General features: G+C 35.4%; 1 protein-coding gene and 1 pseudogene across 3 annotated transcripts in view; one reads left to right on the forward strand and one right to left on the reverse strand.

Moving 5' to 3' along the window:
- ATRX (ATRX chromatin remodeler) overlaps window positions 1-26,681 on the forward strand; it is a 193,496-nt gene that overhangs the window by 45,273 nt on the left and 121,542 nt on the right. The window contains exons 3-9 of one of the 3 annotated variants that reach the window (XM_054566663.1): window positions 4,686-4,741; window positions 5,670-5,722; window positions 6,614-6,738; window positions 9,535-9,648; window positions 13,945-14,054; window positions 19,858-19,925; window positions 20,238-23,323. In XM_054566663.1, coding sequence (XP_054422638.1) covers window positions 4,686-4,741; window positions 5,670-5,722; window positions 6,614-6,738; window positions 9,535-9,648; window positions 13,945-14,054; window positions 19,858-19,925; window positions 20,238-23,323 — 3,612 coding nt within the window. The remainder of the gene's footprint in view (window positions 1-4,685; window positions 4,742-5,669; window positions 5,723-6,613; window positions 6,739-9,534; window positions 9,649-13,944; window positions 14,055-19,857; window positions 19,926-20,237; window positions 23,324-26,681) is intronic. The other 2 variants (XM_054566664.1, XM_054566665.1) reach the window with 2 other exon arrangements.
- Window positions 2,993-4,119, reverse strand: LOC129065405 (nucleosome assembly protein 1-like 1; annotated as a pseudogene).

The raw sequence follows: 26,681 nt of genomic DNA on the forward strand, positions 1-26,681 counted from the left end.
GGAAGCTCCCTTTTGTTGAGAGTTTTTAAAAATAGATTTTATATTTCAGAGCAGTTTCAGGTTCTCAGAAAAATTGAGTGGAAAATACAGAGATTCCTTGGATATTCCTCTTACGCATGCACAGCCTCCCCAATTGTCATCATCCTGCATCACAGCCATACATTTGTTACAATAGGTGAACCTTCGTTGACATGTCATTATCACCCACAACCCATTGTTTTCATTAGATTTCCTTCTTGGTGTTGTATATATTCTAGGGATTTTCACAAATGTATAATGTCATGTATCTACCATTATAGTATCATGGAGGTTAGTTTCACTGTACTAAAAATCCTCTGCTTGTCTCTCTGTCTTCCCTTCTCCCCGACCTCCTGGCAAACACTGATCTTTTTATTGTCTCCGTAGTTTTGCCTTTTCCGGAATGTCATATAGTTGGAATCATACAGTATGTAGCCTTTTCAGGTTAGTTTCTTTCAGTTAGTAATAATGAGTTCAAAGTTCCTCCATCTCTTTTCATGGTTTGATATCTCATTTCTTTTTTGTTCTAAATAATATTTTATTGTCTGCATGTACCACAGTTTATCCATTCATGTTCTAAAGGATATCAGGTTGTGTCCACATTTTGACAGTTATGAATAAAGCTACTTACGAAGATGTTTATATAAATAAAGATGTTTATAAAAATCTGTGTGCAGTTTTTAATAACAAAACATAGTTATGTTTTATTGTTGACACTATTACATCACAGACCTAACTACATAGTAGACATCACCCCCTCCCCCATTTACTCCCATGTACCCAGGCGCCATCCCCTGGCCTTCACCACATTGTTCTCTGTGTCCATGGACATAGTTTTGAACTTCATTGGGTAAATATCAAGGAGTGTGATTGTGATTGCTGGATCATTTAGTAAGAGTATGGTTAAAATGTAAGAAACTGCCAAACTGGCTTCCAAAGTGACAGAACCATTTTGCACTCCCACTGGCAGTGAATGAGAGTTCCTGTTGCCCCACACCCTCCCTAGCATTTGGTGTTGACAGCACTCTAGTTTTTGCACATTCTATTAGGTGCGTAGAGGTATCTTGTTTTAATTTCCAGTTCCCTAGTGACATATAATGTGGCGCATCTTTTTATATGCTTATTTGCCATTTGCATATCTTCTTTGGTAAGATGTCTTCAGATCTTTTGCCTATTTTAAATCATGTTGTTTATTTTATTGTTGAGTATTAAGACTTCTTTGTATCTTTTAGATAAGTCTTTTATCAGATAACGTCTTTTGCAAGTATTTTCTCCCAGTCTGTGGGAGAAAGATTTGTTTTTTATTCTCTTGAAGATTGCTACTGTTTTTTGAACTTTTGCATCTATACTCATAAGTGACATTGGTCTGCAAATTTATAAGTGATATTGGTCTGCAAATTTATAAGTGATATTGGTCTGTAGGTTTCTTTTTGTGCTTTTGGTATGATACTGGTCTCATAAAATTGGGAACTGTTCCCTCCTTTTTTATTGGAAGAATTTGTGAAGAATTGGTAGTAATTCTGTTTTTTAAAGGTGTTTTGGTATAATTCAGTGGTTAAGCCATCTGGATCTTTGCTTTTCTTTGTGGGTTGTTTTTTTTTTTTTTAATTTCTAATTCAGTCTCTTCAGTTACAGGTCTATTCACATTGTTCTCTTTAAAAAATGTTTATTGATTTTTTAGAGAGAGAGGAAGGTGGAGGGAGATAGGGAGAGAGAAACAAACATTGAGAAGTTGCCTCCCTTATGTGTCCCAACTAGGGATTGAACCCACAACATAAGTATGTGCCCTGACCAGGAATCAAATCCCTAACCTTTTGGTATACAGGGCGATGAACCAACCAATTGAGCCACACTGACAAGGGCACATTGTCGTTCTTGAGTCAGTTTCACTAATTTGTGTGTATTTATGAATTTGTCCATTTTAAACTTGTGTGTGTTTAAGAATTTGTCTGTTTTATTTAGGTTATCTCATATTTTCGTGTACAATTGTTCGTTATTTTTTTTATGTTTTTTTTTAAATGTAGCTAGTGACACCCTCTTTCTAATTTCTGATTCTAGCAATTTAGGTCTTGTCTCTTTTTCTTGGCTAATCTAGTCTAAACTTTGTCAATTTTGTTCACCTTTCACGGAACTACAGTTGGCTGTGCGTATATGTGGGTTCTACTTCTATGGATTCAAACCAAACATGGATGGAAAAATTTTGGGAAAAGGATGTCATGTGGTTGGTGATGTGTACTATGTAGTTAGGCCTGTGATGGTTTCGTCCGTACTGAATATGTACAGATTTTTACCCTGCCATCATTTCCTCAACAATATGGTGTAACAACTATTTATGTAGCATTTACATTGTACGAGGTACTATAAGTAATTTAGAGATGACTTAAAGTATATGGGAGGATGTATGTACCGTATTCTGTGATGTATAATGCGCACTCCCCCCCCAGATTTTTGAGGGAGAAATAAGGATGCACATTATACATTGGTATAATGATTACACACCATGGGTACAATAATGAGCATAATAATCCTGTTTAACGCGCACAAAAATATGGGTGCACGTTACACATGGGGCCACATTATACACGGCAAAAATATGGTATATGTTATATGCAAATACTGTGTCATTTTCTATAAGGGACTTGAGCCCCCGAGGATTTGGGTTATCCACAGGGATGGTTTGAAACCAATCCCCCACAGATACCAAGGGATGACTATAGCTTTTGGTTTCATTGATATTTCTCTGTTGTTTTTCTATTTCCTGTTTTATTAATTTTCCCTCTAATATTTATGTCCTTCTCTGTGCTTTCTTTTTTTATATTTGAGATTTTTATTTTAGGCTGCAAAATAAGCAAACAAGTAAACAACAACAAAAAGAACTTGAAATGAACTTGTCCAATGATGAAAATTCTTCCTTTCCAGGGAAGCAGGAGGTAGACCAGTGCAGGTTATCCTCAAAGGCGTCGTACACCCCGCTTCACTGCCGCTCGCACTCTGCTGCGGTTTGATCCTTCTTTGAGCCATAGTCTGGATCATTTTCCCCATCTTTTTCTTCACCTTCTTCATCATAACCATCATCGTCATCTTCAGTAGCTTCTCCAGTAAAGCGCGACGCTGATCTCAGGATTATACGCTCATATAAAAAGTGACCAGTTTCAAAGTCTGCAGCAAGGATAGCTTCAGCATCACCACCCAGACCTCCCCTCTCAGGAACTTCAGGAGGGGCAAACAATAATCATTGAAACAGTTTTGGTTACAGTGTGAACTGTCCCACATCTCTTGTGTTTCTGCTGCTTTTTAGTGGTTTTCAAAGTGACATTCTTCCCTTTTTTCCAGTCTATCTGGCACTCTATACAACCCATAATTTCTGGTCCATTAAAAGAAAAGGAATCAGAATCATCTGGTTCTGACCTCATCTTATGTGTTTGTCAACACTTCATTTGTGAAATATTCATTGAGTTCAAAGTGAAATTCTAAAACAAAACTCATAGGCTGGCTGGCATCTGAGAACTTCACTTTAACAAATCTTTCAAGTGCTTCAGAATAAGTTCATCATGTTCCTGAACCACATTACTGGGCAAGTCAGCATTCTTAAAAACAGTCAACCAATATTCAAGAATTCCCTTGTGGTCTTGTTTTTTCTTAATTTTTTTCTCATTTTCAATCTTGGCCTTTTCTTTCAGCCTCTCTGAAATTTCATCTTCCTCATCTGGTTTCCATTCACATTCTTCTTTCATAGGTTCATAAATTGTATTAATGATCTCGAATTGCTTATCAAATAAAGACTGGTAGAGAACAGTATACTTTCTTTTAAGATTATGAACTTCCTCATAGAACTTGGCTTCTCTCTGTGTACATTTAACTGAAAGGTTTTTGAGAGCATTTACTTGCCTTTTAACTACCTTAGGCAAGCTTTCAGCGTATCCTGTTGTTTGTACCAGACCATCTAGTGTTTCTTGGAGGACTGCAGGAATCAGAACTTTTCATCATCTGAACGGTCAGCTGATGTGCTTTGATTTTTGTTTCTTCATCAGTTTCTACTTCTTTGACATCACCCAAATCTTGATCAAGGTCAGCTTGTTCTTTGTTGTCAATGTCTGCCATGTTTTAAGAACTACAAATACCGATGGCTAGCGCGGGGGTGGGGGGTGAGGGGGTGGGGGGGCGTGTGTGGGGGCGGGGGGGGGAGGGGCCAGGTGGCCAGAGCTGTGCAGTTAGTGACTCAGGGCAGGAAGGGGAAGAGCAGGACGCAGTGCCCTGAGCAGGTGACGTTATAAAAGCTCTCAGTGCTTTCATTAGGTTTAGTTCGTTGTTATTTTTCCAGTATCTTTTGTTGAAGGGAAATACAATTTATTAATAGTATGGTTTTATTTTTAGTAGAGGATGAAGCTTAAAATTTCTTTCAAGAGAATAAACCATAGACAGTTATAGTAGGAAATCTTCTGATACCAAACAACTCTTTTTTAAATTTAATGCTGTTTTAGTGTGTCAGAAGAGAGTGATTTTAGTCAGAAAATTCTTCTAGGAAAATTTAAATGTGAGTAATGTATTATGAATACTATCATGCTTCATAGATTGAAAAATGGGTTTGTAGAGTTATAAGTATTGGTGTTCTGTTTGATATAATGCATTGAAGAGATAAATAATGCTTTTATTTGTTTTCTTTTAAGATAAAACCAGTGGTTCTGGAAATAACTCTGATATGATGGAAAACAGCAAGGAAGAGGTAAGAATAATTTGAAACATTTAAAAGAATTGCCAGTAATAACTAGAGTACATGTCATCAGACTGCTTCTATTTTTTTTCATAAATCATGTTTATTCTATTACAGTTGTCTCTATTTTTCCCCTTCATTCCCCTCCTATCAGATTGCTTCTGTTTAATACATGCATGTGTTTACATTCACTGTTGTACCTAAGTATTATGATATTTCATTCTGGGTTTTTGTCCACTTTTAGAAGGTATTTAGTGATTTTGTTATAATTGTGGTTTCCTTCAGCAGTATACCAGCAGTCAGACAATTGGAGGCTTACTAACAGATAGATATTTGAACGTTACTAGATTGGTACAGTGGTGCTCAAGGTGGTTGTTATGAGCAAGACTCCATGGCTCTGAGATTTTTCAAAACTGGATATTACTTCACGTGATACCCAGGCCTACACTATGGTTTTGAGATTCTTTCCATCTAATGTGAAATGTTTAATCCAATAAAAAATACTTAGTATACTGGCAAAATGAGGGTGAATTTAGTATCTCAAAGCAGACTGTAGACGGTAATCTGTGCTATAATTAGGATAGAGAACATGACAAGATTTTAGATCCTTAAAACTCTACTTCTGTTGGGATCTGATTGCTTGTACACCTTTGTCTTTGTTGACTTGGGCCAAGATCATGATATAGAAATATATCCTCTCCCACCCCCCAAAATTGAACAGTAACAATTTAATGAAAACTCAGAAAATTACCTTAAATCTAGGAAACCTGAGAATAAATGAGAATTAGTTTTGGAAGTGCCTTTTAGAAAAATAATTTACGCATATATGTAATGTCTCATTGTATCACTGTACCAGAGGTCTTGGCATAGGGAACTAGTTTATTGTTGGGATGTTTCTTTGGAAGTTTTCCTCACCTCTGTGTTTATTTCTCACATATAGGGAACTAGCTCTTCAGAAAAATCCAAATCGTCAGGATCATCACGATCAAAGAGGTTGGTTGATGTTGAAGGGAAAAAAGTTATTTTCTTTTTCAGGTTGTTTTACTTTTTTCTAAGAATAAAAACTTTTTTCCAAACTTACTTCAAGCACTCTTGTTCTAAGTAAACTATTTTATTAAAACATACATATTAAAATGGACAGTGTAGTATAATGAATCTTCTATCACTTGGCTTCAGTAATTATGAATTCATTTTGACTTTGAATTGTAATTGAATTTTCTAGGGAGAATTTATTACTTACTAGTGACCCTTGCAATCTCTAGATCACTTCTTTTATATCATATATGTGCTTTGAAAAAGGAGGAAAAGTGAAATGAAAATTTGAATGCCTGATGAGGCAGTATGGGTTTTGTAGGGTTATGTGAAATTGTCTATGATGGGGAGTGGTAACCATTATAGTTGTGAGAAGGTTACAAGAAGATGAAGAGTGGTAAAAGTGATTCTCTGTGTAAAATTGTCAGTGAATTGTACATAATGACTGAAACTACTTCCAGGCATACTGTAATGCATAATCTACTGTGTAGTACAGTTTTTATTAGAAGTTTGCAATTTATTCTATTGGAGTTTTGTTGTTGCTAACCAGTGGGAATGTCTCTTAATAAACACAGCTTGCCTATTATTAACTTATTCTCTAAAGTAGTGACTCTTAACCAGGAGTTCCTTTCATGATTCCTTGGTAGCTTTTTTGAATACACATGTCCACGTCCTACCTGCTGAATTGTAATCTTCAGTAATTTGAATACAAATGTATGCTTCCCTAGGTGATTTTGACATGTATCCCTGCTTAAGAGTCACTGCTCAATCTAAGCATGTTATTTATATTCTTTGGTGGGTGTTCGAATTGTTGGAAGTGTCCATAATTCTATGGACATAATTCTTTCATAGGAAACCTTCAATTGTAACAAAGTATGTAGAATCCGATGATGAAAAACCTTTGGATGAGACTGTAAATGAAGATGCTTCTAATGACAATTCAGAAAATGATATTACTATGCAAAGCTTGCCAAAAGGTAATGTGTATTAGTTTTTCATATGAACTTAAAGTTGAAATGTGTTTTTAAATATCATTATTATAAAATTGGGACTTGATTACTGTTAACTGTGTGTAAAGGACCAACCTGACACTTTAATAGTGATGGTCGGGAAAAGTATTAGTGTGGTAATGGTAATGTGCTTTACTGAGGTTACAAATTTAGAATACTCAGTTAGCTTTGAAAGAACAAAATTCATTCTCTCTTTCGATTGGGTTCTAGAAAAGGGATTTTAATTTTCATTATAGTTGATTGTGGAAGTAGGTTTAAAAGTTTAATATATTAAGTTTTGGTTCAGTAAATTTTAATGTGCTTGCTTTATAGAAAAACGTAAATATCCTGAAGACTTCTTAACGAAAACATTTAAAGTCGAGTTTAGTCTTACTGCATTCTTAAATTCCCTAAGACTCAAAGCGAAGTTAACTATTAAAGAGAGATTTAGGTATATTTCTTGTAATTGTCCCTTTAAAAGCTTTGTCACATACTTCTCAACTGTTGCAGTTCTAACCTTAAAACCTCATGAATTAGTTTGGGACAACTAAAAAAGCCAAATGAAAATCTTGGGCTTTTCATAGTCCAAGTCTGAGAGCAGAATGATTGATTACATGATGAGGGAATGACAAAGGTCTTGGTCATTTCAAGGTGTTTCTGAGTCAAAAGTTTAGATTTTTTTTCGTTGTTAAATAGTTTAAGGCTCTTAGCAGATTTTTCAAATTTATTTTGACAGCCGTGTTTACTAAATTTTGTTCTCTATCTACACTTAACGTTTTTATGACACACTTTTTGATTACAGAAATTGAAAAAATTGGTGAGTAGGAGGACAAGACATTGATTGACTAGAACAAATTAGAAGTTACAGTAGGTGAAAAATGAAGTGAGGAAAAAGGCGTAAATGAGAGAAAGAGGAGAGAGAGAAGGAAAATTGATTGGCCTGTCATTTACTTGGTTTTGCAAATCATTTATGACAATATTCGTAATGGTTTCGGTGGCCAAGAGCAGAAAAAACTAAGCTGGGAGTCTGCGTCCTATAGGCAGTGACTCAGTTTGGATTGCTACATTGTCAGTGGTTGTCACGGGGAATCCTCATGATGGCCACTGGGTGAGCTAAGAACTAGGAATTCAAATCTTTCTTTTAATCATGTTGTGGAAGAAAGTTAGTATGGGATGTTACTAACCTGAACTAAGCATAATGCTCTCCCATCAAAACAGAAATAAACTCATTCCGTAGGTTCAATTTGAGTGAGTATAATCATTGTTAATAATTCTATATTGAGTATGTATAGATACTAGACTCTTACAAAATTAACTCATTTACTCATTAAAACACTGTTGTAAGGTAGTTATTGTTTCCACTTGGAGAGATGAAGGAACAAATTCAGAGCTCAAGGACATTTTTCAGCTTTAACTTGAGAAGCGAAGGTGTGAACCCATGTCTGCCTGAATCCAAAACTCTTTCCACTCTGCTGCTTTGCTTTCATTTAGAGGAGAATCCTCGGAAAGAATTCCATTATTTTTTGTTACTTATAAATCTTTAGCTTTTTTCAAATGCTGGGGCTTCTCTGAGAGTATATATGTGAAATAGTTGTTGTGGATTAAGTTTTTTTTGTGTAGATTATGTAAATTCACCAGTTTGTAAAATCTCAATCCTTTGTTCCCTCTTTCCCCCTTTTCTCAGACACTCAGAAATTCATTTAACTAGATCGCTGCTATTCCTTGCCCGAATCTGCCGGAATAACATAGGCTTATGGTTCAAGGGAACAGCCCCCAATGGCCAGGTTTTACTTGCTTAATTGTTGCCAGTAATGCCTGATTACTAAGCCCAGCAATGTAGACAAATGTGTGACCTGGACCCTTTTTCTATATCCCTGCTTTATTTGTTCTTGAGAGATTATAATGAAAATGTAAATTAACAACCTCTGTCTTAATTCACATGTTTTATAACTAAGAAAGTACATTCTTTCTAAAATATTTCCATAGGGACTAACAATTGATGTCATTCTACAGTTTATTGTTAGAGCACTTGAGCTTAAGTATCTGAAAGCAACCTTCTGTAATAAAACTCTAAGGACTTTGCAGGGTACTGAAACTTTGACATACTAGTTGGGAAATGCCTCAGAGTAGGTACAGCAATAATAGCAGAATTAACTTCTCATATTGTCCCCCATTATTCTCCTCCAAAGCAATATAAAACAATTCTTAAAAGTCTTTTCTCACTTTGTTAGTTATATACATGTTTAACCACTGTGTTGTACACCTGAAAGTAATATAATATTGAAAGTCAACTGTAACTGAAAAAATATAAAAGAGGAAAAATAGAGAAGAAACCTCAGAAAATCTTTTTCTGAGTTTATGATTTGGATTATAAGAAGAACAGGATGTCTTTTTAAAATTTTCCCTTCTGGTCATTTATTTTATAAACTATGGAACTTAGCATGGATGTTCATATTCAACATAGCTGTTGTGATAGGCACTGTAAAAATTCAGAACTGGGCTGAGGCTTTCTGCTTTATTCACACATTTATGTTATAATTAGTTCATAATACCTCCCTCCCCCATTTTTATGAGCTATATTCCAAAAAGTAATCCGATTGTTGACACCTGGCCCTTTTACTATTTCCCTGTTTTATTTTCTCTTGAGAGGTCCTTACACAAGTATTGAAAGCTTGAAAGAAACAAAACTATGTACCAGCAATGTTGGCTTTATCTGAACTGAAGTCTTGTACTTCACTTGCACATTTAATATGTGTAATGGTTTTTTAAATGAAATCATTCTAGGTACAGTGATTGTACAACCAGAGCCAGTGCTGAATGAAGACAAAGATGATTTTAAAGGGCCTGAATTTAGAAGCAGAAGTAAAATGAAAACTGAAAATCTCAAAAAACGCGGAGGTAAATACAAGTGAAAATGAAAACATGAGTTTAAATTGCTGTTTATGACCATATTGGAAAATCTGATGTGCTTACTAAAAATACCTCCACTTTTCTGCCCATTGTTTATTAAAAGCACTACTTAAAAATAACTTTCTTTCTGAGCTCTGAAGCAGAAAAGGTTAACACCATTTATCAAAACACCTTTGCCTTCAGTGGCTTTTAAATTATTTCAAGAAGCTTAGCATTTCCTTCTTGCACATGTTAGTTCTGTATTGCCTATATGCCAGAATACTCTGTGTTCCCTCACCCTGAAAGAATTTTAGACTTGGACAAAATCTTGCCTGTGGCCTTCAGGTAACTTTATACATATCTAAAACATTGTTTCATGGAGTGATGGACATCTGCATTAGTGTTACCTGGGGTGCTTTTTAAAATTTTAAGTCCCTTGACTCCATTCTAAACAAATTAAAATTTCTGGGTATGATGTCTAAGACATGCCCCAGTTTCTTCTTAAGTACATTAAAGTTGGAGATCTAGTGACCTAAGGATAGCAATGCAGAGATGAGTAGGAAAGAGAAGGGAGCTAGAGCTAGTAACCTTCCCTCCATCTGTCTGAGCTGTCTCTCCCTTTGTCTGTCTACTCTCTCTTATTCACACTATTATATGGGCTTATCATCTGTAGAAAGTTAGTATAAGGAGGATTCATTTAGAAATTTATGACAATGGAGTGTGTATCCCGCTTGTTAGTTTTAAATAGTGCGTATATGTATTTTGGGGGCATATTAGCAGAGCCAGAATCCATGACTATAAAAGGAATATCAATAAATGATAGAACATGACACTAAATTTCTCAGTAGAAGAGTAATGGAAGTGTTTCTGTTTAATATTTAACATGCTCATTGTGAAATCATAGCATAGTTCTTACATTGGTGAAATATTCTGTAGATTTTAACTTGAGTACTATATGATTATCTTTTTTAAAAAATCCTCACCTGAGGATATGTTTATTGATTTTAGAGAGGGAGGGAAGGAGAGAGGGAGAGAGAGAGAGAGAAACATTGATGTGAGGGAGAAACATCGAGAGGTTGCCTCCTGTACATGCCCCGATGGGGGATTGAACCTGCAACCTATGTATGTGCCCTGACCAGGAATCGAACCTGCAACCTTTTGGTGTATGGGATGATGCTCCAACCAACTGAAGCAACTGAGCCACCTGGCCAGGGCTATATATGATTACCTTGAATGGAGCCAATGAAATATATCTGTATGTATAAAATACGTATTACCAGTTTTCAGATTAAATAATGTATGAGTTGTTGAAGAAAATCAAGGAAATGTTGTTTAGTTTTTTGTGTACAGTGGGGTTTTCTCCCCCTTTCAAACATAAGGAAGATTTATTGAGAATCTAGTTCATAGGAGGGTAATTACCGTTGCAGCAACAAAGGTCACCAAAGCTAACTAGTGTTCTTAAATCAAGAGAATCAGCAAGTAAAAGGTGATGGTAACAACAGTAGCAAGAGCTTCTTCGTTTCTGATCGTGGGTCCTCTAGAGAAGACAGAAATTAAGTGTACTGTATTGCGTTAATATCTAAATGGTCTTCTGGGGAAGGGCTCTGGAGCAGTCGGTGTTTGAAATGTCGGTAAGAGCTGAAAGGAGAGTACAAAAAGGAACAAAGTTGTTGGGGGGAGGGCGTTCCTAGTGCCACTTTGCTATGCTGCAGGTATTTGGTCTGAGCTGATAAGTTTCTGGAACATCTTATTGAGTGTTCTGTGTAAGAATGTTTATATTGTGCTTAAGGAAATACCTATGTTTATACCCATATAGTCACTTAAATCTTTCATGTTAATTTTTGTCTTAATGATTTGCTACATCTTTAAGCTGTCAGAAATCACATAGGAAATTTAACTGTTTATTTATATACATTTGTATGAATAAACTAGTGATCTGAGGTACTGAATTGCTAGTTAATATTCAGACTTCCAAGGAAAGCTACTTCTAAAATTGAAGCCTAGTTTAGGAAACTGTGAAGAAGGTGAACTTTATGTATAAAATATTATTATATTGATTTGAAACAAAATTGAACACAAAGATATAGCTATGTTGACCATTTTAGGAGCCACTGTTTCGACATCCTTTTCCCAGTTTAACTGTTAGAAAATATATTTTACACCTGATTTTTCCATATGGCATGATAATTTTGTTTTCTCTCAAATATAAATGCCTCTTTCATTTACATACTGTATTATAATCATTAAGACATTTTATAATTAGAAAAAATTTAAAACAGTAGAAACAAGTACATAAAGCAAAGAAACACTTCAGTATTTTACAATACGTGCTTCACATCCCAAATAAAATACTGGTTCAGTCCAACTCTCATCAGTTTCCCTTTCCTACTACCCCTCAGGGAATGATGATCAAGAAGTTTGTATGCGTGTATGTGTCATTTCCGTGCATGTTTTTATACTTTTTCTACACATACCTTTATTCGTAAAACATTTACTTTTTCATTTAAACATACACAAAATAGTTTCCTATATATATCTTTTTGCAACATTTTTCATTCATTGTTTTTTAAATATATCCATATTGGAAAATGTACATAGAGTTATTTTATTTTTCACTGCTTTGTGGAATTCTGTTGTACGAGTAAACTACTATCCATTTCCCAAATGTGAAATTATTTTCAGTTTTTTTGTTTTCAAATTTTTCTAATTTTCTAATCAGTGCCGCAGTGACTATCCTCTGTACGATTCCTTGTGCACATGTGGGAGAAAGTCTTCAAGGTATCACCTAGTTTTGTTTAATTCTTGAGTGATGTAAGTGCAAAAAGCACATAGAAGATACTTAATAAATATTTTCTAACACTGAAAGGACTTGCAGACTCTAGCTTTTATTTATCTTGTTAATTCATCTGAATGCAGTCATTCTAAATGAAAAAGCACATTGTATATTTGTTTCTGTTAAAACAGATACAGAATATATGAATACTTAAGACCAAACACTAATACAGGACAATGCGATTTAAAATACAGTATTAGTAACATATAGTAAGTCTTCAAATTCTCTGTATTTTCTGGGAAGTATGATGGTGCCCTTATACCTTGGATAAATGTTTTTAACCTCTTCAAATAAAAATATATGTGATTATGTTTGGGTCCACAGTGCTTTGGACCTTAAAAGTGAGAAAACAAAATAGAAAATTAAAAGGTGAAAAATGTGTATGTTGCTTTGGCTTTGCCCTTTCTTTAGGGATAGAAACAGAATTTGTATTTTTTTTTAGTTGTCTCCCTTTTATTTGTGAAAGCAGGCATTTTGAATCATAATCGTCATTTGAATCATAATCTGCCTTACTTGAATCAAGGTTTTGGTTGCACATCAGAGTCAGCCATAAAAGCTTAAAGAAATGTTTATGAGATTTTTATTTAGTGCTTTAGGGGTGGGGATAACTATCTCTGTTTTTCAAAAGATTCATCAGATGATTCTAATGTTCAGCTCAGATTGTGAAGCGCTGTCCTAATCAGAACTGGGGGTAAGAGTGGGACAGGCAGGAGAGGTTTCCTCTTATTCTTTGTTGCTGAGGTTATCTGCAACCTGTTTTTCTGCAGACGATGCCAAATGGGGCTGTGCCTTCCTCCCCTCCCCCAGCCATTCTGATGTTTTGCTGCCAAGATTAGATGTGCCTACAAGTTTTATTTGGAAATAGTTAGTGCCTGTATGAAGTAGACAGTGGAATAGACATAGAAAGACAGCAGCTTAATGGGGATTGTGAATAGTATTCAAGTAAATTTTAGAAACAAATTGGTGATACAGTATTATTAGGTTTTCACATACACACTGTATTGAAAGGATCTGTGCAGGCAATTTCATTTTGAGAATAAAAACTTTATAGCATACCTAATTTAAGTATGGGGTTGAAAGAGAATCTGTTCCATATATGTCACTTGCTTCTGGATAATTTCAGATCTGATACTGAACTTATTTGCAAATTAATAGGAAAATGAAAAAGAGCTCTTGATCCCTATTAGAATTTTTATGGAGTCTCTTCATGCTATATAAAGTTGTTGTGAGAAATAGAGTTTGCATTTGTAAAGGGAAACAAGTTAGGATTTTTAGCTCTGGTATTTGCCAAGGTTGTTATGTTTTTATTAAGTTCATAAAATTATTAACCTTTTTACTTGTGTCCAAATGTCATTTTTTCAAGGATTATGAGGTATTTAATTTCCAATGCGAAAGATGCAAAATTATGACTAATATAAATATCTTTCTGTGTGTGTGCATATGTGTTAATAACAGTCACTCCTTTCTCCTAGAAGATGGGCTTCATGGGATTGTGAGCTGCACAGCTTGTGGACAACAGGTCAATCATTTTCAAAAAGATTCCATTTATAGACATCCTTCACTACAAGTACTTATTTGTAAGGTATGTAATGATCTGATAATTCATTACACAAATAATTGAATGCTTATAATGTTACAGACTTGGCGTACAGTGTTAGAACTTGGTGTGTAGTGATGAAGATGGATGGAAATGGTCTCTACCCTTGGAGGGGGGGACAGATGAGCCCAATTACTGCCATGATAGGGGAGATACTGTGTATTGTGGGGACACACAGGAATCCTCTGTAATGGAGACTTGGCTAGAGGGCTCTGTAATGAAGATGATATAAAATGGTGTCTGGTCATAGCTGGGTGGCTCAGATGGTTGGAGTGTCATCCTGGAAAGGTCACAGATTCGATGCTTGTTCAGGATACACGTCTAGGTGTGGGCTTGGTCCTGGATCCAAGCGCATGCAAGAGGCGACTGATGTTTCTCTCTCACATCGATGTTTCTCCCTCCCTCCCTCCCTCCCCTTAGCTTGAAAGTCAATAAGCATGCCTTCGGTTGAGGATAAAAAAAAAAGCAAAAAAAAAGCGTTTGGCCCAGGCCGGGGGGTGGGGGTGGGGGTGGGGCTCAGTTGGTTAGAGCATCTTACTGTTCACCAAGGTTGCAGGTTTGATCCCCGGTCAGGGCCCATGTAAGAAGCAGTCAGTGACTGCATTACTGAGTGGAACAACAGATTGTTCTCATTCTCTTTTTTTTTTTCCTCTCTCTCTCTCTCTCTTAGGAATGAAATGGTATCTGAAATATAAATATAAATAGGAATAATTAGCCTGGTGAAGTGGGATTGGTTCAGCACATTCTAGGCATAGGCAACATGGTGTTCAAAGGCTGGTTGATGAGGGACAGCATAGTGTGTTTGAAACTGAAAGAGTGTATTTATGTGCACATGTGTGTTTATGACCTTTGCTCCACTTTTCATGCAAACACATTTTATTTGTTTAATTTTTTTAAATGCACATTTTTATGTAATTGAGTTCAGCTGAATATACAATTTTATATTTTGACTGTTTCTCTTATTAAATTATACACATTTTCTTATTTAATTGAATTTACTAGGGTTACACTGGTTAATAAAATTATACAAGTTTTAAGTGTGCAATTCTATAATACATCATTTGTAAATTGTATTGTGTGTTCACCACCCAAAGTCGAGTCTCCTTCCATCACCATTTATCCTCACTTTATCCTCTTCTACTTCCCCACCACCGCCTTTACCTCTGGTAATTACCATACTGCTGTCTGTGTCTGAGTTGTTTTTTTTTTTTCTTTGCTTAATCCCTTCACCTTTTCACCCAGTCCCCAAACCACCTCCCCTCTGCCAGCTGTCAGTCTGTTCTCTGTGAATCTCTTTCTGTTTTGTTTGTTTTTTGTTCATTAGATTCTATGTATGTGAGATTATATGGTGCTTGTCTTTCTCTGCTTGACATATTTCTCTGGGCGTAATATCCTCTAGGTCCATTCATGCTGTTGCAAAAGATAAGATTTCCTTCTTTTTATGGCCACGTAGTATTCCATTGTGTAGATGTATCACAGGTTTCTTATCCACTCATCTACTGATGGGCACTTGGGCGCTACTTTCAGATCTTGGCTACTGTAAATAATGCTGCAGTGAACATAGGGGTGCATATGTTCTTTTGAGTCAGTGTTTTGTGTTTCTTTGGATATATTCCTAGAAGTGGAATCAAAAGGCAGTTTCATTTTTAATTTTTTAAGGAAACTCCATACTGTTTTCCACAGTGGCTGCACTAATCTGCCTTCCTACCAACAGTGAACAAGGGTTTGCTTTTTCCACATCCTTACCCGCACTTATTTGTTGATTTATTGATGCTAGTCATTCGGACAGGTGTGAGGTGCTAACTCATTGTGGTTTTAATTTGCATTTCTCTAACAATTAGTAATGTTGAACATATTTTCATATGTCTTTTGGCCGTCCACATGTCCTTTTTGAAGAAATGTCTATTCAGGTATTCAGGTTCTTTGTCCATTTTAAAAATTTGATTATTTGCTTGGCTTTTCTTTCTGGTGGCATTTCAGTTCATTATAAATTTTGGATATTAACTCCTTTTGTCGATGGTTTCCTTTGCTGTGTAAAACCTTGTTTAGTTTGAGTGATGCAGTCCCATTTGTTTATTTATTTATTTATTTTTTGTTTCCCTTGCCTGAGGAGATACATCAGGGAAAATATTGCTACAAGTAATGTCTTGAGATTTTACTGCCTGTTTTCTTCTAGGATTTTTATGGTATTGAGATTTACATCTAAGTCTTTAATAACCCACTTTGAGTATATTCTTGTATATGGTGTGAGGAGGTGGCCTGGTTTCATTTTTTTTCACATATCTGTCCAATTTTGCTAACACCATTTATTGAATAGACTGTCTTTATCCCATGTATGCTTTTGTCTCACTTGTCAAATATTCATTGACCATAAAGGTGTTGGCTTATTTCTGGGCTCTCTGTTTGGTTCCATTGATCTATATGCCTGTTCTTATGCTAGTACTGGGCTATTTTGATTACAGTGGCCTTGTAGTATAGTTTGATGTCAGGTATTGTGATCCCTCCAACTTTGTTCTTCTTTCTGAAGATTGCTGTGGCTATTCAAGGTCTTTTGTGGTTCCCTATAAATTTTTGCAATATTTGTTATAGATCTGTAAAATATGCCATTGGTATTTTGATAGTTGTGTCGAATCTATAGATTGCTTTGGGTAGTATGGACATTTTAATGATGTTAATATTCCTGTCCATCATCATGGTATATGCTTCCACTTACCTGTATCTTTTTCGGTTACGTTCCTCAGTGTCTTACGATTTTCCAAGCGTTTATCTTTTACATCCTTGGTTACAATTTATTCCTATGTACCTTATTATTTTGATGCGATTGTAAATGGGTTTTCTTGGTTTCCCTTTCTGATCATTATTGTATAAAAATGTTACCAATTTCTGATTATTTTGTATCCGGTTACTTTACTGAATTTATTTATCTGTTCTAGTATTTTTTTAGTGGAATCTTTAGGGTTTTGGGTCTGGCAGAAGTAACTCCTGCTTGAGTGTGCTTGGTAGGATAATAATATGTGTGTAATAATTTATAGTTTTAATTTGAACATTTCACCTAAAATGTCACATGGTGTGTTTGAGTGTGATTTTGTTATGTTACAGAACTACATGCTTATGATTTTGTAATAAAAGATTTTTGTAATAAAAAAGGGGTGTTATTTGTGCCCAGCCTTGTATACAGTATCATGTCACCTGCCAATAGTGACAGTTTTACTTCCTCCTTTTCTATTGGGATGCCTTTTATCTCTTCTTCTTTTCTAATAACTGTGGCTAGGACTTCCAGTACCATGCTGAATAAGAGTGGTGAAAGCAGACATCCCTGTCTTGTTCCCGATCTTAGGGAAAGTGCTTTTAGTTTTTGCTCTTTGAGTATGGTGTTGGTTATGGGTTTGTCATACATATGCCCTCTATTATATTGAGGTATGTTGACTCTATTCCCATTTTGCTAAGAGGTTTTTTTTTTATCATAAAAGCATTTTACAAAATGCTTTTCCTGCATCTATTGATGTGATCATGTGATTTTTATCCTTCATTTTGTTTATGTGGTGCATTGATTATGTGGTGACATTTATTGATTCATGGATATTGTACTAACCTTGCATTCCTGGAATAAATCCCCCTTGATCATGGTGTATAATCTTTTTAATGTATTGCTGTATCTGGTTTGCTAATATTTGGTTGAGAATTTTTGAAGCTATGTCTTCAGGGATATTGGTCTGTATATAACCTTCCCTTTCCTGTACCCTAATTACCCAAATCTAAACCATTTGTGGAGCAGAGTTTTTATATAACGTGGAGATAGTGTAATTAAAAATGTTTGGTATGTGTTGAAGGTATTTTAACAGTTTATGTATAATTTTTTATTAGTAATACTTTGGAGCTTATTTGGTCTGTAATATCAAAGTTATAGTTTCCGCAACTCATATTACTGGTAAGATTATTCCTGTATAAGTTTGTTTTGCAATAAAATGCCTCCTTGAAATGCAGGGTCCGGCAACACTTTCCTCAGAGTTCTAGTTCTAACTAGATTGCATAAAAGATTGTTTCTTTTATGCATTTTTTGATAGATAGAAACCTACTTAAATGTAGTAAATTTTTCTTCTTTTCTTGGCAATTTGTGTCTCTTCTTTCCTTGAATTCAGTACAGCCAGGAGCCTATACTGGGTACATGTTATAGCCTCTAGTTTTAAATTTTGACATGTGAATTTCACATCGCTGGATTTCTAATGTACATTCCAATTCTCTTTTATATATGCGATTGATTATTCTCCCAAGGGCCAGTCTGTTGAGCCTAGCCCATTTCAGTAATAGTTTTCACGACTGGATATGGGACCTTCTCTTTATTCAATCCCAGTAAAAGGAATTTAGTGTCAATCAGACTTGGATTTGAATACTGTCTTTACCTCTTACTAGTGGTATCATTTTAGCACATTTAGTTACATATTGATGAACCTTAGCTTTTATTCTCAAATCGGGCGTAATACCTTCTATCTTGCATGATAGATATTTTGAGACTGAAAGATAATGTATGTTAATGTAGACTAACGTTGCTAAGCTGTACCCATAGTAGCTGTTTATATAAATGATGACTGTTAAATTTATTATGTAGTAACAATGTGTAATACATTTTTTCCTGATAGATTTTATTATTTTTTTAATTAACTTTATTGGGCTGACATTGGTTAATAAAATTATGTAGGTTTCAAGTGTGCAATTCTGTGTACATATCTGTATATTGCATTGTATACCAGCCACCCAAAACCAAATCTTTTTCCTTTACCATGTACCTTTACTCTTTATTACCCTCACTTACCTTCCCTCTAGTAACCACCATATGTTGTCTGTGTCTGTGAGTTTTTATTTGTTTTCTTGTTTGTTCATTTGTTGCTTTCAATTTTATGTCCCACATGAGTGAAATCATATGGTTCTTGACTTTTTCCATCTGACTTCGCTTACCATGATATTCTCAAGATGCATCCATGTTGTTGCAAATGTCAGTATTTCATCTTATGGCTGAGTAGTATTCCATTGTATATATGTACCACATCTTCTTTATCCAGTCTATTAAAACTACAACTGAAAACTCTAAATCAGAACTGCAGATCAAAACTGCAGTGAGATACCACCTCACACCTGTTAGAATGTCTAGTCTCAACAAGACAATTAATCACAAGTGTTGGGAGAGATTGTGGAGTAAAAGGAACCCTCATTCAGTGCTGGTGGGAATGTAAACTGGTATAACTACAATGGAAAACAGTATGAAGTTTCCTCAAAAAATTAAAAGAATACCCAGAAGAGGGATACCCAGGAATCCCTCTTCTGGGTATCTACCCAAATAATTTGAAAATATTAATTTGCAGAGATACATGCACCCCTATGTTCATTGCAGCAGCACTCACGGTGACCCAGACATTGAAACAAACAAACTGTCTCTTAACATCTAATACATTTTTATAGAGAGCTTTAGTAGCTAGTCATGTGAGATCGGAAATTTGCTTGACCGAAATCTTTTAGAATATTTTTATATACAGAATAGTGGGCTTGATGATACTGAAATCAATGTCAACGAATTCATTTCTTGAGCCATTCCTGGATCTGAGTTCTAGTATTGAGTAGTTCATATTGAGTGTTTTGCTTTGATTGTCTGAAATAAACACACACACACACACACACACACAATCATACACACATATTCCCTTTATTCATTAGTGACTTAAAAGATAAAGTTTTTGTTCTTTATGAATGTTACCAGTTTTGAGTAACATTATCTCTTCCCCTTTTCTTTTAATAGAATTGCTTTAAATATTACATGAGTGATGATATTAGCCGTGACTCAGATGGAATGGATGAACAATGTAGGTAGGTATTATTACATCATGAGTAACTAAAATTCAGTGTTGTTTACTGTTTTGGACGGAGGAATTCTTATATAATCTGTTATCAGATCTGTTTTTTTATTGTGTTATCATTGATGTCTTTCGTACTAGATTGTTCCTTCCCACAAAGCCTTAGGTTTATGTCTGTTGTAAGTTTCTAATAAAGACTAAACATATGACCTAAATTGCTTTACTATTAAAGTTGCTTGCAGGGAAATGGAAATTATTTTAATAATAGAAAGGTTTAAAATGAGTTTCATTTGGGAATAATATTTTAATTTTTAAATAATTTCAGATGGTGTGCAGAAGGTGGAAACTTGATTTGTTGTGATTTTTGCCACAACGCCTTCTGTAAGAAATGCATTCTGCGCAACCTTGGCCGAAAGGAGCTGTCTACCATAATGGATGAAAACAACCAATGGTATTGCTACATTTGTCACCCGGAGCCTTTGTTGGACTTGGTTACTGCATGTAACAGCGTATTTGAAAATTTAGAACAGTTGTTGCAACAGAATAAGAAGAAAATAAAAGTTGACAATGAAAAGAATAATAAAGTATATGACCATACACCCAGATTTTCTCCAAAGAAAAATAGTTCAAATTGTAATGGAGAAGAGAAGAAATTAGATGATTCATGTTCTGGTTCTGTAACCTACTCTTATTCAGCACTAATTGTGCCCAAAGAGATGATTAAGAAGGCAAAAAAACTGATTGAGACCACAGCCAACATGAACTCTAGTTACGTTAAGTTTTTGAAGCAGGCAACAGATAATTCAGAAATTGATTCTGCTACAAAGTTACGTCAGCTTAAGGCTTTTAAGTCTGTGTTGGCTGATATCAGGAAAGCTCATCTTGCATTGGAGGAAGATTTGAATTCAGAGATTCGAGGTTTTGATGCTGTAAACAAAGAGAAAAATACCAAAGAACATAAAGTCATAGATTCTAAATCTGAAACTAAAGTACGAAAAGGAGAGAAATTCTGTGTTTTGGAAAGGAAGGATATATCAAAGTCAGAAGCTAAACTGTCAAGAAAGCAGGTAGATAGTGAGCACATGCATCAAAGTATTCCAGTAGAGGAACAAAGAGCAAAGAAGAATGCCAGTGGTGAACATGAGAGATCTGATAAAAAAGAAGAACCTCAGTATGAGCCTGCTAACACTTCTGAAGACTTAGACATGGATATTGTATCTGTTCCCTCCTCAGTTCCGGAAGATATTTTTGAGAATCTCGAGACTGCTATGGAAGTTCAGAGTTCGGCTGATCATCAGGGAGATGGCAACAGTTTCACTGAGCAAGAACTGGAGAGTTCTTCTTTAAAACTCAATACTACTTCAAAAGACAACAAAGGAGGTATTAAATCAAAAACTACAGCTAAAGTAACAAAAGAATTATATGTTAAACTTACCCCTGTCTCCCTTTCTAATTCCCCAGTTAAAGGTGCTGATTGTCAGGAAGTTCTGCAAGAGAAAGATGGCTATAAAAGTTCTGGTCTGAGCCCCAAGCCAGAGAACTGTGAACTTGGGCAGGAGAAAAATGATAATGCGCTTTTGCTTGAATGTGAAGTGTTACTACCTTCCGAAGAATCTGACCTGCGAAGATCCCCACGTGTAAAGACTACACCCTTGAGGCGACAGACAGAAACCAATCCTGCGACATCTAATTCAGATGAAGAAAGTAATGAAACACTTAAGGATAAACAAAAGCTGTCAGGTCCAATGAGAAAAAAAGATAAGCGGAATTCTTCTGACAGTATTATAGATAATCCTAAAATGAATAAATTGTCTAAATCCAAGCAGCCAGAGATTGTGGATCAAAATTCAGATTCTGATGACATGCTAGCAGTCCTCAAAGAGGTCTCCAGATTAAGTCACAGTTCTTCTTCAGATACTGACATTAATGAAACTCATACAAATCACGAAAAGACTTTGTATGATTTAAAGACTCAAACAGGGAAGGATGATAAAGGAAAAAGAAAACGAAAAAGTTCTACTTCTGGCTCAGATTTTGATACTAAAAAAGGCAAATCAGTGAAAAGGTGTATAATTTCTAAAAAGAAACGAGAAAACCAGTCTGAATCTTCCAATTATGATTCAGATTTAGAAAAAGAGATAAAGAGCATGAGTAAAATTGGGGCTGCTAGAACATCCAAAAAAAGAGTTCCAAGTAAAAAAGATTATGATTCTTCTGAAGATGAAAAACACAGCAAAAAAAGATTAGATATTCCAGGACAGCGAAGTTTGAAGGCTGCACAAAGGGGATTATCGGGTGAGGCTGAACGGAAACAAGAGAGAGACAGTTTTTCTTCACCAGAAGGCACAGTTGATAATGACAAGTCCATCTTGGAAATAAGAGAGAGAGTCTCTAAGAAGCAGCAGGCAGGTCTTTTCTCTGATGCTGCTGATAAGCCGCCCTCTGGGAAAGAGGAGACTTGTAGTTCTCCAGAAGACAACAAGGTTGCTGAAATTAAAGCAAAGAGCAAACATCTGAAAACCAAAGCCTGTAAGAAAGTACAGGGTAGCTTATCTGACATTGCTGAGAAGTTCTCAAAGAAAGATCACAGCGATGACTCCTCTGATGACGATAAAAAGCAGAGCAAAAAGGGAACTGAAGAAAAAGCCAAGAAAACTACGCACTTGAAGAAAAAAGTAATTAAGATGGAGCAACTGTATGAATCATCATCTGACGGCATGGAGAAATTACCTGAGGGAGAAGAAATTTGTCGTTTTCTTGAAGGCATAAAACAAACTAAGAATGGCACAACCAATGGGGAGAAGAAAAGTAAAAAAATAAAAGATAAAACTTCTAACAGGAAGGAGGAATTATCTGATAGTGCTGAGAAGTTACATGGGAAAAGAGATGGCCGCGGTTCCTCAGAAGAAAAAAGGAGTAAGAATGTGGCGTCTGGGAGAGAGAAGAAAAGGTGCAACTTGCCTGAAAAGAGTTCAAGGAAGAGACAGGATTGTTCATCATCTGACACTGAGAAATATTCCATGAAAGAAGATGGTTGTCCTTCTTCTGATAAGAAACTGAAAAGAATAGAATTGAGGGAAAGACGAAATTTAAGTTCCAAGAGAAATACCAAGGAAGTACAATGTGGCTCATCATCTTCAGATGCTGAGGAAAGTTCTGAAGATAATAAAAAGCTGAAGAAGCAAAGAACTTCAGCTAAAAAGAAGGCCGGCAGCGTCAAGGAGAAAATGAGAAACTCCCTCAGAACAAGCACTAAAAGGAAGCAAGCTGAAATTACTTCCTCATCTTCTTCTGATATAGGAGATGATGATCAGAATTCTGTAGGCGAGGGCAGCAGTGATGAGCAGAAAATTAAGCCTGTGACCGAAAATTTAGTGCTTTCTTCACATTCTGGATTTTGTCAATCTTCAGGTATGCAAAAATAAATTTAAAGATGTGTAATTTGTACTTATCCTCTTTTGAATAACTACATTATTTAATTTTCCCCTGAAGCCATTCAAATGCAGGGTTACTGTTTGGGAAAAGACCATTTAAAAATTCTTCACAGATTTACCAGAAAGCCTTTCTCCATTTATTTTCATGTCATCATTGGGAATTATTTCAAACATTATTAATATTATGTATCGGGTATACCAAGTTTGTTGGGTAAATAACACAATTTTTAAATAAGTTTTTAAGGATTTTCTGTGAAGTAATGAATACTAGTACTTTATGGAGGAAAATCAGACTGGTGCCAGTCGTTCCACAGGTATTTAGTAATATGATGGTGTTAAGTGCTTGGTACCAGTGCAATGTGGTGTGTGAAAGTTAACTGTTTTATGATACATATGACTTTTTTAGTTGGGCAGAGTAACTTTGTGTTCCATTAAGTCTTCTGAAAAGATTAAATTTACTTCATTGAAACCTGTTGCACATCTTTTCATCAATTTTTTTCTAATGACATTAACAGGTATTTCTGTCTTTAGTATTAACGACAACATAAAGGAAGAAAGAAATTTAAAGAGTAGATTTATCACCCTTCCCCTGAAGAGGTAGAGCACTTTGACAGTTAGGATTTGGGTCAACTCGTCAGTGATACTTCACCCTTCACCCCAATACTTATTAAAAATAACTTTTATCATTATTGCAGTTCTTTCAAATCAGTTGTATAATAAATGTCATCTTGTCATTGTCTTTTTTTTTTGTCAGTAAAACCTGTCAGTTAACCAGGGAAACTTGAAATTTATTTTAACATTTTTTATAAAGTAGACCTTACTTACAATGAACAGTGTTCCTAGCACAAGCTGAATGTTTAAAAGTTTTCTTTTCTTTTTTTATGCTAGGATTTGTCATTTATTCCAGTTGGATTTTAGGGGAATTAACTTGAGTCTCGTCTTATAATAAAACTTTACGTTCTTTTACAGAGTGCTTATCTAATGAGTTGATTTGAAAACCAAGTATGATATGCATGGTATATTCAGTTTAATACTCTTATATCACATGCCTAGATGGAGCTCGGCCTGTGTGGTTACTACCGGTCCACACTTCTTGAAATTCTCTAGCCTACTGTGTTTCAGAATTTTCAACTCTTTGGTGTTCAGAAAGATAATATAGAGTAGTTACCATATATTTTGTAATACCTGCAATAGGCCAGAGGCAGCATATTATCAAACACACTAGTGTTTCTGCAGCAAAACATCAGACCATTCACACTTAGAAGAATAAACAGTTCGGATTTAGTTTTGCTGCCAAATGATTTGGCACCGCTTTATGTAACTTTTTAAGTTTTGAGAGCTTTTTGGATTCCAGAATTGTGTATAAGAGATTGTGGACTTGCATTCAAAACGCAGTCTCGTAATGCAGCATTATATACAACAGCCAAGATTTGGAAGCAGCCCTAAGTGCCCATCAGTAGAGGAGTGGATAAAAAAAGCTGTGGTCCATTTACACAATGGAATACTGCTCAGCCATAATAATGAGGGAACGCTTACCTTTTGTGACTGCATGGATGGACCTGGAGAACATTATGCTAAGTGAAATATGCCAGTCAGAGAAAGACAAGTACCATATGATTTCACTTATATGTGGAATCTAATGAATAAAGTAAAGTAACAAAATGGAAACAGATTAATAACTGCACAAAACAGACTGACAGCTGTTAGATGGGAGGGGTCTTGGATGTCTGGGTGGAAACCGTGGAGGGATTAAGGAAAACAAACTCATGGACACAGACAACAGCATGGCGATTACCAGAGGGAAAGGGTGGTGGGGGAGGTAGATGAGGGTGTAGGGTGGTTAAGTCGTGATGGAAGGAGACGACTTGGGGTGGTGAGCACACAACGTAATGTATAGATGATGCATTATAGAATTGGACGCCTGAAGCCTATATAATTTTATCAACCAATGTCACCCTAGTAAATTCAGTAGGAATTAAGAAAACACAATCTTACATTTACTTTGATATCAGTTCTGTGTTGTTTTTATCAGGTTAGTTGAGAAAACTTACTAAGGATTGCAGTGTAAGAATAAATTGTAATTAGTTACATGGAGTATTCTCATAAGCAAATTCCAGGCTATTGAGCTAATCTTAAACTTTGGAAAACTGATTTCCATGATTAAACAGCTTCCCTAGTGAAATGAACATGTTTGATTTCAAATACTAATTTTAATTTCCCCAAGTCTAATTTGATATGACACATGTTTGGAACTCTTATTACCTAGTGTAATATGTAATATGTGTTCATCAGATCTTAAGAAGAGACGGCAACATATGGCAAATACTCAGAGGGTGCATTTCCCCATAGTTTCTTAACTCAGCACTAGTCTAGATCACTGTGTTTTATTTTGACTTACGTTACTTCATTCCGAAGGACCAATATGCTGATGGGGAGGTGAACCCTTTCTCATATATATATATAGATATATATATTTGGGGAATCCTTGAGAATTCAGCACTTCAGCATATGCCAGTTTCTCAACTACTGTTTGGTACAACAAGCCTTGTTCTGATTTTGTTCACCCTGTATATTTCTCGGGACTCATTATGTTAGATGAAAAAAAGAAGATAAATTTGCTGGGGAGTTAACACATCTCAAAATTGGATTTTGTCAATAGAAATACTTAAGTAGAAAAGAATATGAAGGGCATTGAAAATATTATATAAAAAGTACTGTTTTTCAAGATAAGTTTGGGTCTAAGCCAATGATAAAAGTGGCATTCCTTAAGAATTTGCTTTCAGGTGTATATAAGCAAGTTAAATTTATTCCCCTAATATGTCCAGCTTCGTTTAGGTGACAATTTTTATGAGCTCTTAAAAAGCCTTCCCTGCTCTCATCAATTTAGAGGATTCCAATTTATTCAGTGGTAATTGGGTATCCTATTACGTGGTACAACATTTTCTTAGAAATTGGGGTTTGTAGAGGGAATAAAATTATTTCTTTATAAACTGAACTGTAGTTTATATAACTTAATTTGCTGGAAATCAGTGTTACTGATTACTATTTCCAGTTGTGAAGGCAAGAATCTGTATACAGATATTCCATGTATTTCATACTGAGTATATGAATATCATGTGTTTTATCTCAGCATATTTACACTTGCCTTTTTGAAACTCAGATTTGTTTTACAAAAATAAAAATTCATTATTTAAAAAAAAGAAATTGGGGTTTGGGAATGGCATAAGCAACCAAGATTAAGAAAACAGCCCTAAGGCCCTGGCCGGGTTGCTCAGTTGCTTAGAGCAGCATCTCCAATATGCCAAGATTGTGAGTTCAATTCTTGGTCAGGGCAC

This window comes from Pteronotus mesoamericanus, unplaced genomic scaffold (assembly GCF_021234165.1).
Source record: "Pteronotus mesoamericanus isolate MK-2021 breed Mesoamerican mustached bat unplaced genomic scaffold, CSHL_Meso_final contig_177, whole genome shotgun sequence".
Classification (NCBI taxonomy): domain Eukaryota; kingdom Metazoa; phylum Chordata; class Mammalia; order Chiroptera; family Mormoopidae; genus Pteronotus; species Pteronotus mesoamericanus.